At 41.6% G+C, this 13,410-nt stretch overlaps 1 protein-coding gene, 1 long non-coding RNA gene and 1 pseudogene across 2 annotated transcripts; 1 reads left to right on the top strand and 2 right to left on the bottom strand.

The window, feature by feature from the left end:
• Window positions 1-1,316: 1,316 nt before the first annotated feature.
• Window positions 1,317-2,524, top strand: LOC115388843 (uncharacterized). Its single transcript, XR_003931524.1, has 3 exons — window positions 1,317-1,511; window positions 1,580-1,634; window positions 2,223-2,524. It is a non-coding gene; the product is annotated as an uncharacterized LOC115388843 (long non-coding RNA).
• A 1,098-nt stretch (window positions 2,525-3,622) lies between these two features.
• On the bottom strand, window positions 3,623-4,636 carry LOC115388894 (odorant receptor 131-2-like). Its single transcript, XM_030092202.1, has 2 exons — window positions 4,505-4,636; window positions 3,623-4,423 (listed from the first exon to the last, which is right to left on the bottom strand). Exons 1-2 carry the CDS (start codon window positions 4,634-4,636, stop codon window positions 3,623-3,625), a joined length of 933 nt encoding a protein of 310 aa, XP_029948062.1.
• Window positions 4,637-8,987: 4,351 nt separating this feature from the next.
• LOC115388489 (odorant receptor 131-2-like) lies at window positions 8,988-11,182 on the bottom strand (annotated as a pseudogene).
• Between the last annotated feature and the right edge of the window lie 2,228 nt (window positions 11,183-13,410).

The raw sequence follows: 13,410 nt of genomic DNA, 5'->3' as shown, positions 1-13,410 counted from the left end.
TGTGCCCGGTTATTGCAGGCCTCCCAGCAACTTCTCAGTTGGGCTACAACTTGTCTGGATTGTAGGCCATATATTTGCCTGAGGCGTGAACCCGCTATCAGACTCCCTCTGCAGTCAGAGTACTTCCCCAGGAGAGTGGTGCTTCCATCCGGGGGTTGTTCAAACGATTTGAGGTCTGATTTGAGGCAACCTTGGCCAGATGGCCTCCGTTAAGCCTTTTGCCTCTTCTTCTGATCTGACACACACCAGAGAATTTGTTAGGTGGGCCCCCTTTTCTGGCCAGCTCAGGCATGGTTTCCCGTGCAGTGTACAACCCATTATGCCTGAAGTGGGATTCAGATGTTAGGGTTTTTTTACACCTTCAGTTTGTTGGCCTTTCTTGCAAACTGCACTCTTGAGAGACGATCAGTTGCAACATCATGCAGTAACAGCAGCTGCTCTTTGTGGGGGAACTGTCTGCCGAAGAAAAACACTGACCAGACAGGCAGAAGATGAAATCCGACTGCTGGCTAGCGGTTTCAGCTAACGGCTAACCACGAACAATAGTGATTTATAGTCTTTTAACCATCTATCAATAAGCGCCTGCACTTCCTAATCACTCCATGTTTGCCCACAAAACAGTTTCTAATTCTTTCGTTGTGCATCTTCTTCTTATGACTGGTGCTGTCAGTTAGGGAAGGGTATTGTTCTTGCTCAGTTTCTTCTGTGTTATTAGCCATCGCCGTAACACGTAGTGTAACGACGAAGGGTATTGTTTTTGCTCAGTTTCTTCTGTATTATCATTATTATTATTATGATTATTATTATTATTATTATTATTCTTTGTCCCACGAGAATGTATTTTTCACCCCCTGAACATAGCTGAATGTAGGGTTTTTTGGAATCTACGTGACCGGCCTGGCGAAAAATTCAATGAAATTTATACCTCCACAGTGACAGATCAACACTGGCTCAACAGCGCCACCTACAATCAGACCCCCTATGGCCCACAGAGTGGCCATATTTTGACATAGGTACACGAAATTCACACCAGTGACAGAGCATGAGGGGACAAACAGAAAACTCTCTTGGCCAAAATCTGTGGGACCAACAGGAAGGCGGCCATCTTGGATACAAAATTCGCCACCATTTCGCTTTTCATTTTTGAAATGAACTGAACTCTTACTTCCTTTCTTCCAAATGAGCCCAATTTCAGCACACTGCATCTAGACACATTGACTTTCAATAATCAGCCAGCTTTTTTTGATACGTCGCTTGGTCTCCTCATAGCACGCCGTCGAATAACACCTTCATTTCCTGTTATTTCGACAGCCCCTCACGAGCTCAGGCATTGTCCTATGTGGCATTACGTGGTTGGAGGTGGGATTTCAATTGAGGGCCTGGGCTCTCATTGGCCACTTGCACCAGCTGGTGATCCATAAAAGTGCCGTCTCTTGGTCTGCCCCCTTTGACCTCACGCATCTGCCCGCCTACCGGCGTCTCACTTCGTGTTCTTCGGTGCCTCGCGGCAGGTAAGAGGAGCTCTGCTCTTCTTGGAAATGGGTAAAAATCCCTTTCTAATTAGAGCATCTATTTTTAGCACAGACAGTCGTTCATTTAGACGCGGACCTACGCCTCTCGCGGCACGATCGCTGGTAAGCGTATTTTTCATTCGTGGGGGTACAGGGCTCCGGTAGCTAAGTTAGCTTAGCTTTAGCCTAACTTAGCCTCTGTATTGTCACGAGGCAACCAGTGCAGCTCTCGGCTCGAGCCTCTCCCTTTTGAGGAGATGCATTTCAGCTCAAAAGTGGTAAGGAATGTCTGTTATTGTGGTGTTTGAGCTCCAACATTCCAATCTAATATTTCTTCTCCACTTCTGCTTCAGATGCTGCTGTTTTGCCCTGCCTCGACACTTTGCTACAAATTATTTGTCGCTTTGCTGCTTTTGCACTCCGCTGTTGCTGCTTGCTGCTGTGTAGACCTGTCCTGCCGCGGCCTGTACTGCTCCTAAACTCTCCCTGCTTTCAGTGCGGCCGCCGTTAGGATGGCGCCTCGTCTAACCACAGGGAGGGTTTGATGTCTGGTTGTTGCCCCTGGATGGTGACTACTACACGGCTCACCAGTTAATGTCTTGTTGAAGGAGGGCTGCGCAATTGGGACACCGTTTATCCCTCCCTCCATTGTGGGAAAACTGAAATTCATTTTTTTTTATAAATTGTAATACTTGTTTTGTTCTGTTCTAGGAGCTGGTGGTGGAGTCCAGTGGTGGTGGTCATCTCCGTTTAGTTTGTGGTGCACTTCATTTTTTTAGTTTGCTGTGTTGAGTTTTTGTGTTTTCCCTTAGTTTAAGGTTTCTACCCCCTCTGGTTCTCCCCCTCCCCAGTCACGGTTAAGCCCTAGCTCCTAGTCCTCTTTTTCACTGTGTGTGTGTGTGTGTGTGTGTGTGTGTGTGTGTGTGTGTGTGTGTGTGTGTGTGTGTGTGTGTGTGTGTGTGTGTGTGAGACAAGAAAAGTTGCTTCACTACTTTTAAGCAATTCTTGGCCTTTTAAAAAGAGACTGTTATAATAAAGTACAGTCATAAATATTTTTTCTTCTGTAAATAAAACTTATCAAAACCAACTGACTAGTCTCCACCTCTCCGTAAAGTTCCGAATCTGTGTGTTTTAGTTCTGTAATTCTCCAGGTGCAATTCCTGGGGTGGCGTTGTTGGTTTTGTTTAAATAGGGAAATTGACAAATTACATTCCCGCTCCGCGCCACACCCAGAACACTCATATTACAGTCAGTGATGTGCCATAATGGTCCTCATGTAATGCATTATAAAGTTTAATACAACTCAACTCTATAGCGCCCCCTACCGTAGACCTAAAATATTAACATTCTTCCACAGTAACCAAACTGTGCAGTAAAATTCTATGCCAGCAGGGGCGCAAAGACCCCCCCAAAAAAATACATAAACATTTCTTACAAGCACATACTTTGTCCGACTGTCTTGAAATTTTGATCAATTACACACTACATGATTCTGACTATATCGATGTATGAATGACTGTGATAGATGCTACAGCGCCACCTATGGGAGTGTTCAAAGATTACAATGCAATTTAAAAAATTACTTTTACCAATCGTTTTCATTAATGTCAATTTAGCGAGCGCGAGACGTCGACGGCAATAGCAGGGAGTGAAGCACTTACGGCGATGGCTTTCATCACCGCATGCGGCTTTAATTTTGTTTATTCTGCTATTCAAATGCATTGACATCCCCTCATTCCAGCTATCTGGTCCACATCAAGACCAAGTCCAGAAGAATATGCACTGGGAGTCATGACACGCCAGAGGTAAACATAGTTGTTATCAGTCTATTCGCTCATATGCAGAAGAACTCCACACTATGACTGAAGTGGCATGCACAAATAGCAGCGTTCCCATCAACTACACAGAGATGGAACCCAACATTTTCAGGAGGTTGCACTGTCAGTTCCGCAGAGCACCGAAAGCACAGGAAAGCAACATTTTTGCATTTTCATTAGAAACCATTGTCACAGAAATGGAGCTTTAGTGTGAACTGTGTTTTACAATGATCTTTTGAGTGTTTTTGTAGGTGAACATGAGCACTGATAGAAGACATAAGTCAGAAACAATTTTTATAATGATCTCTTCTGAGTCTTTAGTGGATGAATGTTTGCGTTATTTTTGAAGAGCAGATACCTTTTCAGGTACTTCCTGAACATCTTGTCTCGTATCCCATAAATTATTGGATTGATGAGTCGAGGCAAAACCTGGATGAATAATGCAGCCATGAAGCGAACGTGGAGAACCCTTCTGGGAAAAAAGACAACCAATCCTCGTACTATCAGAGTAAACAGGAAGTTGAGCATACAGAGCAGCAGCTGGAAACCGTGAAGCAGGATTGTGTTTTGAGCTTTCTTAGCATTTGCAGTAGCTGCTTTTGCAGCTAACAGGATCTTGAAGTATGCAAAGAAAACAATGAGCCAAACAAGCACTAAAAACACAATGTCAGATATGGACCTCTTCCTTGTGAGATAAATGTTCGTTAAAACCAGTTTCCTCATACAAATAGTCCTGGAAAGAAGGAAATCTGTGGTTTCTGTTCCCAATGTGACAAACACATCTGGAAGGATTGAAAGTGAGTTGGCCAGCCAGATCAGAGCGATCAGGACGTACGTCCTCCTGACAGAACAGATCCGTGAGTGATGGAGAGGGAAGCAAACGGCCACATAACACTCTACAGACATCAGAGCGATGGTCAGAGGGTTGTTCTGATTGGACAAAACAGCCGTCACGATCAGAATGATGCATAATGAGACGTTGATTCCAGACAAGTTGTAAGTCAGGGCTTGGAGCAGGATGTACACTATCAACACGATAATGTCGTTGATGACCAGGTGGATGTACAGGATGTACCGGGGATTCATATAGAAAATCTGAAACAGCAAGGCATTGATTTAAATACACAGGACACTATTGAGAGCAAACTGACAGGATCAAAGTGTGGTGGATCAAACCTGGTGTCTGGTGAAGATGTGCACCAGCATCCCATTGATGTAGATGATGGAGACACAGATAGTCAAGGTTACCATGTTCTTGATTAAGGCTTCTGTTAAGGAGTCCCGATAGATCACTGTTGTCTGATTCATTCCAATGTCTGAAAGACTAGAAAAAAAAAAAAAAAAAAAAAAAAAAAACATGGACCAGCATCTGAAAAACGTTGCCAGGTATTCGCATGAATGAAAGCTGCTTTCTCTATAATTCAAATCATCAGATGATAAATATTCTGCAGCACTGTTAAAGCTTTAACTGTGTGCCTGTTTTTATGGTTAAATTATAAACTTGCTAAAGCAGACATGTCAACGTGTGTCTCCCACCCCCTCCCCTAATCACTGTGAAAAATTTCCTAAAGTAAATAAAATATTATTTTGACCAAGTCAAAGTAATTTAAACCGCAATTAAATATCTCTGAACTGTAGGAATCTGCTTCTGTAGTGTCAGATTATACATTAAACCAAACAAGGAATGGAAGTATTCATTCATTCTATTTCTCGATCACTTTGTCCTTTTCAGTGGCTCGGGGGGCTGGAGTCAATCCCAGCACCCTGGACAGGTCGCCAGTCTGTCGCAGGAAGTGCAGCGGGACCCTCTGTCAGATAGCAGAGGAATTTCTATGTAGAAGTACAGTGATATATGAAACATTTTATTAAAGAAATTATCGCTAAATGTAAACAAAACTAAATACATGATTTTTGGTAACAGAAAAATCAACAAACAGTGTTGTATTAAAATTGGCAGTGTAGAGATTGAAAGGGTGGATTCCACAAAATTTTTAGGAGTAATACTTGATAATAAATTAGGCTGGAAATTGCACATTAACACAATCAAGACAAAAGTGTCAAAAACAATTGCTATATTACATAAAATTAAACATTCAGTGAATAAAAGTGTTCTTAAATTATTATACAACTCCCTGATCCTTCCGTACCTTAGTTATTGTGTTGAAACCTGGGGGAATAATTATAAGACAAGCATGAATTCAATTTTCTTACTCCAAAAGAAGGCAATAAGAATTGTAACTCAGGGAGATTACGATGCTCCAACCAATGATCTTTTTATACAATTAAAGTGTCTTAAATTTCAGGATATTGTCAATCTGAACACTTCTTTAGTCATATATAAGGCTCATAATAATATGCTCCCTCACAATATCCAAGTCTTGTTCAAACCCAGAGAGAGACAGTATAATTTCAGAGGAGACATGATTTTTATAACGGCTCCAGTGAGGACCAACTTGAAAAGTCGATGCGTTTCGTTTAGAGGCGTCAACTTATGGAATTATCTGGATGATACATGAAAGGGCTCCAAAAATGTTCACACTTTTAAAAAAATGTACAAGGTCAGTATTATAAATAAATATAAAGTTACTGATCAAACTAACTCACTCTGGAAACTTGCAAAGTATACAAATGACTGTAATCAAATTATGGCTGAGCGTGTGTGTTTGTGTGTGAGTGTATAATTTTGGGTGTGTGTCTTGAACATAGAATAGTGTGTGGGTGTGAGATGTATGAGGGTAAGAGACACCGAGAGGTGGAAAAAAAAAAAATAAAAATAAAAATTATAAGGAGAAGAAGAAGTAATACCTGTATGAACTAGATCGGTTTAGTTCTTTTCTTTTTTGAGATCAATTTTTTGTTGCTGTCTTGGTAATGTTTATGTTGCTGGGGGTAGGCGATACAAGTGATAAACTTCTGCCTATACCCTTTCAGTCAAATGTATTGTTTAAGTACTAAGAATTATGCTACTTGTGTTTCCATGCTAAAAGAAGACTGAAATAAAAAATCAATCAAAAAAATCAATCATTTAAGAAAATGAGAATAAAGGAAAAAAATTGTTCCGCTAATTATTGAAATAAGAGTAATTCTTTGCCGTATTATTCATAGTAAAGAACATAATCTTTTGATAATGTTGACTTAAAAGCATGTCAGCTTAAATAAGTGAAAAAATCTGTTTGAATGTCAGAAGTTCAGATAAAAAACAAAAACATGTTCACTGCGCTGTGGTGCTGCTTCTGCGTGCATGAGTGAGCATTTCCTAAAGATCTGATTTTTCTTTTTCTGCACTTGTGTCCATTCTAATCGGTCCTGCTTGGTCATGAATTTTAATTAGAGAAATAGCGACAAATATGATGGGTGGAAATTTTACTCCAAGAAACTGGTATTTGCAGAAATTAAACATTCAGAAATGAAAAGAATTTCAAAAAGTAACTCTAAATCTATATACCGTGTTAATAACACAGTCATTTCCACACAGAAAATTCCAACAATGAAACACTCACCTGCAGAAATCCGTCTGACGTCTGAAAGGATGGGAGGCACTCCCAGTTTGATTGTAACTTATAGATTGCCGTGCTTGATAAACTCATGCAGTTTGTGTGTGTGTGTGTGTGTGTGTGTGTGTGTGTGTGTGTGTGTGTCTGTGTGTGTGTGTGTGTGTGTGTGTGTGTGTGTGTGTGTGTGTGTGTGTGTGTGTCTGTGTCTGTGTGTGTGTGTGCGTGTGCACACGTGAAGGCAATCCTAAAAGTTCTTGAGACATTCATAAAGCTAATATTAAACGAGAATAAAAATTACAAAAAGAAAAACTACATTCAACAGCTGCTCTTAATCCTTGTCATGTTTTTCTGCATGACTACAGTGATATGAAAGTATTGTTGCATCTTCAGTTAAATATTCGGTGCATCCAGCGGACTGTGGCTGCAGGAACGGACTGAGTCACGTCTCGCCAACAGGACACAGAGACACAGAGCCACTCGGCAGCTCTCTCTCTATTTTGAGGCGTGAAGACAGAATATTTGTCAAACATTATTATGGAGAACCGCCATGACCCACATGTGCTGTATATGTTCTTAACGCCCCACAGCCTGTCTGCATAGAACCATCCTCTGAAACCTGTGAGCACTTTCTTCAGTTTTTCATTGATAAGGTTGTTTCCACCAGGGCCCTGATTTTGACACCTGACCATGATCCCTCTGACTCTGTTCACTGCTCTGGTGTATTTGATAAGTTGGAGCCAGTGACCTTATCATCCTTACAGGATCTGGTTGCCCACATTAAGCCCTCAGGTTCCCCCCGAGATGCTGTTCCCCCACATCTCTTTAAAGACATTTTTCCCTGCATTGGTCAGCTTGTCCTTGCTGTCATTAACAGCAGTCTGTCCTCTGGTGTTGTCCCTGTACATTTTAAACATGCAGTGGTACAACCCCTTCTAAAGAAACCCTGCCTGGATCAGGCTGTCCTGGCTAATTTTAGGCCCATCTCAAAGTTGCCCTTCCTTTCAAAAGTCCTGGAGAAGGTTGTCTACCTGCAGCTGAAAAACCATCTGGACAATCATAACATCTAAGAGGTCTTCCAGTCCGGTTTTAAACCCCTGCACAGCACCGAGTCAGCTCTATTCAGGGTTTTTAATGACATCCTGGCAAATGACTCTGGTGACTATGCGGTTCTGGTTCTGCTGGACCTGACTGCTGCATTTGACACCGTGGACCACAATATCTTGATATCCCGACTGCAGCACCTGGTTGGCATGAGTGGTCCTGCACTGCAGTGGTTCAGGTCCTACCTGACAGACAGAGCGATGTGTGTTTGTCTGGCCAGCTCTGAATCCTTTTCCACTCCTCTGTCTTATGGGGTTCCACAGGGCTCAATCCTGGGGCCACTGCTTTTCTCTATATATTTATTGCCACGAGGGTCCATCCTGAGAAAGCACGGCATCTCCTTTCATTGTTATGCGGATGACAGCCAGTTATATGTCCCATTAAAAAAGAAAGAAGCCTTCTCATTAGTGCCTCTAATACGGTGCCTTACACATGCATTTAACACGATTGTTTTCAATCGGATTGAAAAAACACCCATGTAAACTGGGCCACTGTTATGTGGACGACAGCCAGATCTATGTCCCATTGAAAAAGAAAGAGGCCTTCTCATTAACGCCTCTACTGTGTTGCTTTGAGGACGTTAAACCCTGGATGGCCCTAAGCTTTCTGAAGTTTAATGAGAGTAAAACAGATGTGATTGTCTTTGGTCCCAGTGATTCCTGTGAACCTCCACCTGCTGACTTGGGCCCCTTGACTCCATATGTGAAAGATATTGTTTAAAATCTGGGTTTTAAAATGGACAGTGATTTTAAACTGGATTCACAGATAAGCGCAGTAGTTAAGTCCAGCTTCTTCCACCTCAGGAAGTTGGCCATCGTGAAATCTGTTCTTGCACACGAGCACTTTAAAACAGTAATCCATGCCTTTATTACATTGCACTCGGTAAAGGAAGTGACGTCACGATTTGCGATTTCAAAGTAAAACACCCGCTAAACATAAAAGACTTTCTGACATGCTGAATGCATGATATGTCCCATCAGGGAGTCATGATACAGAGAATCAGTGACATTCCTGTTACTTGTCACTGGTCATAATGTTATGGCTAATAAGTATATGACTGTAATCTATTGCTTGTGTCATGCACTCACTGTAAACACCAGATACTGTTTTAAATACTGTTTAAAAGTCTTGTCTCGCAGCACGTACACAATGGGGCTGATGAATCTGGGGAAGATCTGGATGGTGATGTAATGAAAAAACAGAACTTGTCGAAAATGTCTGGGAAACCAGGACACATACGCACTGATCATTATATGGGACACGTAGTTGAGCATGCAGAGCAGGAGCTGGAAGCTGTGAAGCAGGACGGTGTTCCTGGTATTTGACATGTTTCCACTTGTTGATTTTGCGACTTTTGCAGTTTTAGCAGCACAAATAATATTGAAGTAACTGTAGAAGTAGAGTTGCCAACCGTTCCTTGAAAAACGGAATCGTTCCGTATTTGGATGTAAAAGTGTGCGTTCCGTACTGAGCTGAAAAGGAACGCACTTTGTTCCGTATTTCTGAGAGTCAAAACGTGAGCAATGGAACTTGCGCTTTTTTTTGAAAACTTACGGTAAATTGTTCACCGGCTCTCTGACGTTCTGTGACCAATGAGCTGACAGAGATGGCTTGACAACGCAGAATCACTCTTATCTCATTGGTCAAAAAAAGACCGTTCCCAGGAGGCTGCGGCAGTTCATTGGCCAGTAGTCAGTTTGGTCACAGAGCGCATGGGAAGAAGTAAATGAAAACATTAAAGCAGCGCAGCATGGCTTCCAGAGACATGTAAGTTTGTGCCGTTTCCATATCGGATATATTATGTTTAGTTCATTGATTTGTGTCTGCTGCTGCAGACTGTGGAGTGTTTTCAGTTTAGAAACGGAACCTTGTTGGTTTCTTTGTTCAGAAGGTTTTTCAGTTTTGATTTTGCACTTTTTTAGTTGAAAATAAAAAAAGAACATGTTAAAATCCAGAAGAGACAGCAGCTGTTTGATGTTATTTTGCACATTTAGCAATAAATATAGAATAGAATAGAAATAGAAGACTTTATTAATCTCACAGTGGAGAAATGTACAGGTGTATAGGCTCATAGTACCCACAGCAGGGTGCAAAACTAATGAATGGTGCAATAATTAACAAGTAACAGTGCAAATCATAGTAGGATTGACAATAGAAGCTAAAGACAATGAAGATCTAACTGTATGTACAACCTGAATCTTAAAAATATAACAGGATATATATAATATATACAATATAGACAATACAATATGCAATATATGATGCAATATATAACTATACAGTATGATATAATATATACAACATGTTTTAGTGGAGTGAATGGATACAGCAGAGTGAATGGATGATAAAGTGTCACTGAATTTTTTTAAAGGGGGGTGCAGGATACTATAATGTCCAGGATTATTGCTCATATTCTACACAGTAGAATTGTACAGTCTGACAGCGGTGGGGATGAGAGGCCTGTGGTAGCTCCTTCCTGCTCTGAGGGTCTCAGTCGGCCTCTGAAGGAGCTGCTGAGCTGCTCTACCGTCCGGTGCAGTGGCTGAGAGCTGCTGCCATGATGATGATGATACTTGAATGATAACTGTCTCACTGTAGGCCTCAAATACAAACTGATGAAGCTGATCATGAGTTATTGCAATCTTGCTACTGTAGGTGTAATGCAGTAGCCTAATGTGTTTTTATAGTCTGTAATAGGAGTAACTGTGGCAAAATGCTGTTATATATGTGTTTTTGACCCCCCAAAAACCCAATTTTTTTCAGCTGCCTGCGAGAGGCGTTCCTTATTTCAATCTCTGGGAGTTGGCAACCCTATGTAGAAGAGACTGAGCCAAACAACAACCAGACAAATTATGTAGGAAATCTCCCTCTTTTATATGCTGAACGAATGCCGGAAGAGATTATCCCTCTCACAGTAAACTGTGGCATACATTAAACGTAAAGGCTCTGTTGCTACAGCATTAAAGACGTCTGTAAATATGGATAAAGCACTCATGGCCCAAATACACCCGATCAGGATGTATGTCTGTTTGATGGTGCACAACTCAGAGTGTCGCAGAGGGAAGCAGGCAGCGATGTAACACTCCATGGCCATGGCAGCCAGGTTAAGCGGAGTGTTGAAAGTGGTGAAGATGGCGAATATCAAGATTAAACAACAGAAGAAAGCATTGATTTTATAGAAGATGTAACTGTAGACAAAGAGGCTGATGGTTGTTGTGAGCTGGATCATGTCGTTTATCACCAGGTGGATGAACAGGGGTTACCAAGGATTCATTCGCCCAGGCAGAAGTGAGTTAGCTATGCAGCAGCCGCCCCGCTTACCTCGAATATATCCATTGTCTGCTGAACATTCACCGTAAACAGCTAAACATGTAAGATGCTTGCGGAGGCACTAATTTTCAGCCTACGGGTAATGAGCGTGCACAATTAAAGGGGCGTGGCTTGGTCGCTCACTAAAGCAGAGGGAGGGTGGAACCTTGAGACGTTGGATTAAAAAAACTCATTCTTTCAAAACTCCGGACAGGAGCTTTAAGTTTCAATTAAAACTCACATAAACTGTTTAAAGATCATTCATTGAATTAGGTGGAAACTAAGAATCTAATAAATTTTTCAAGACCTACTTTTTCACCTTTGAGATTTGTTTGTATGTGTCAGTTTTAAACAAGACAAACTTTTTTCATTGAGCTCATAATGCCACCTGGAAACAATCAGACCTGGAACTCATTTAAAGGTGCATTAAGGAGTTTTAAACTTTAAAAATACTTATTTTCCACCATAAATATGTTGCAAATATTCAATGATGTGTAGAATGTGCCCTGACATATTCATTGCAAGTGTCACTAACAGCGCTAACTTGTCACTTGAAAGTTGCAGTGCAGGTCGGGCAATTAGTATTTCTTGGGGAGAATTTGAGAGGGTGTGACGTAAAGCGTGCTCCCGCTGGCCTGATTTGCTTTGCTTTCGTTTTGTCCGCCAGTGGTGGGCCGTCAGGGCCTGCAAGGCCTTCTCTGCTGGCCTAAAAAGTATCTGAATTACAGACTGATGTAAATTATATTTTGTCCATAAATAATAATAAATGATTCCAAACGGTATGTTCTGGTTCCTTTTATAGTTTTCCCATGGTTGCGCTGCTTCCAGACATGTTTTTTTCATATTAAAGGAATACGCCGAAGATTTTGGACCCACGCCCTATCCCGATCATTTATAGAGTGAGATAAGCTCATAAATACCTTTTTTGTGTCCGTTCATCCAGTGCCTGGCTAACAGCTGTTAGCATCGTAGTTAGCTTAGCTCAACTACGGCAGGTGAAGAGGAGACAGAGCCAGACTGAGAAAGTGCACAAAATACTCCTTCCAGTGGTCCAGGGGACAGTGTATTAGCACACGAAGTAAATGGTTATAAAACATTTTAAAAGACATGTTTTTTTTTTCAATCCGTTAAAATAATGTTTTGATCTACACAGACCTGCGCATGCGCAGTGCTCCGCGGAAGGATATACCGGAGCACAGCAGTAGAAGCATAGACTCGGCCGCTGTGCGCCTGATATATCCTTCCGCGGAGCACTATGCTTGTGCAGATCTGTGTGTATCAAAACGCTATTTTAAGGGATTGAAAAGAAAACACGTCTTTTAAAAAGTTTTATAACCATTCGGATTTACTTCGCGTGCTAATACGCCGTCCCCTGGTCCACTGGAAGGAGTATTTTGTCCACTTTCTTAGTCTGGCTCTGTCTCCTCTTCACCTGACGTAGTTGAGCTAAGCTAACTACGATGCTAACAGCTGTTAGCCAGGCACTGGATGAACGGACACAAAAAAGGTATTTATGAGCTTATCTCACTCTGTAAATGATCGGGATAGGGCGTGGGTCCAAAATCTTCGGAGTATTCTTTTAAATCATTTAACCAATCAGATTTCAGGCATCATCTGTTGCTAGAGTCAAAGAAATCTGCCTGAGGCCTTCACTGTCCGTTCTGATAGCCCTGTAAAGTAAAGTGAAGCGTCAAGCAGACAGTTGCTTCAACCAATCAGATTTCAAGTCGCCTTCTAGCTAGCGTACACTAACAACAGCAGATCCAGGCCTTCTGATTTACATTCACCAAGAGATACAGTAGGGGGCGGTATACACCTAAGTTGTTGGTCGCCTACCTCAATTATTCCAAAGAAGAAGAAGAAGAAGACCTGAAGAGAAATAAAACTTATGCCAGAAATACCACAGGGCAAGCTGGACTTTCAGCCCTGGCTTTATGGAACTGAAACGCACGGATAATCTGTATGACAGAACAATTTCATTCTTTTTGAGGAAGGAAAGGAGGATGTATTTTGTTTACAAATAATCGGGATTTTGGTGAGTAAAATGTTCCTCTTTTCCTAAATAATATTGCTGTTTTATTAAGTTGATGCTTATTGTATGTGCACAGATGTAGTAGGAGACGTGTGCACTTCAGTAAAGGCATTTATTGTGGCTGCACAAGTATCTATCTGCTGTGC

Source organism: Salarias fasciatus, chromosome 5, assembly GCF_902148845.1.
Source record: "Salarias fasciatus chromosome 5, fSalaFa1.1, whole genome shotgun sequence".
NCBI classification, from domain to species: Eukaryota; Metazoa; Chordata; class Actinopteri; order Blenniiformes; family Blenniidae; genus Salarias; species Salarias fasciatus.
The sequence above is the reverse complement of the archived record's forward strand: the minus strand, read 5'-3'. Positions and strand labels throughout refer to the sequence as shown.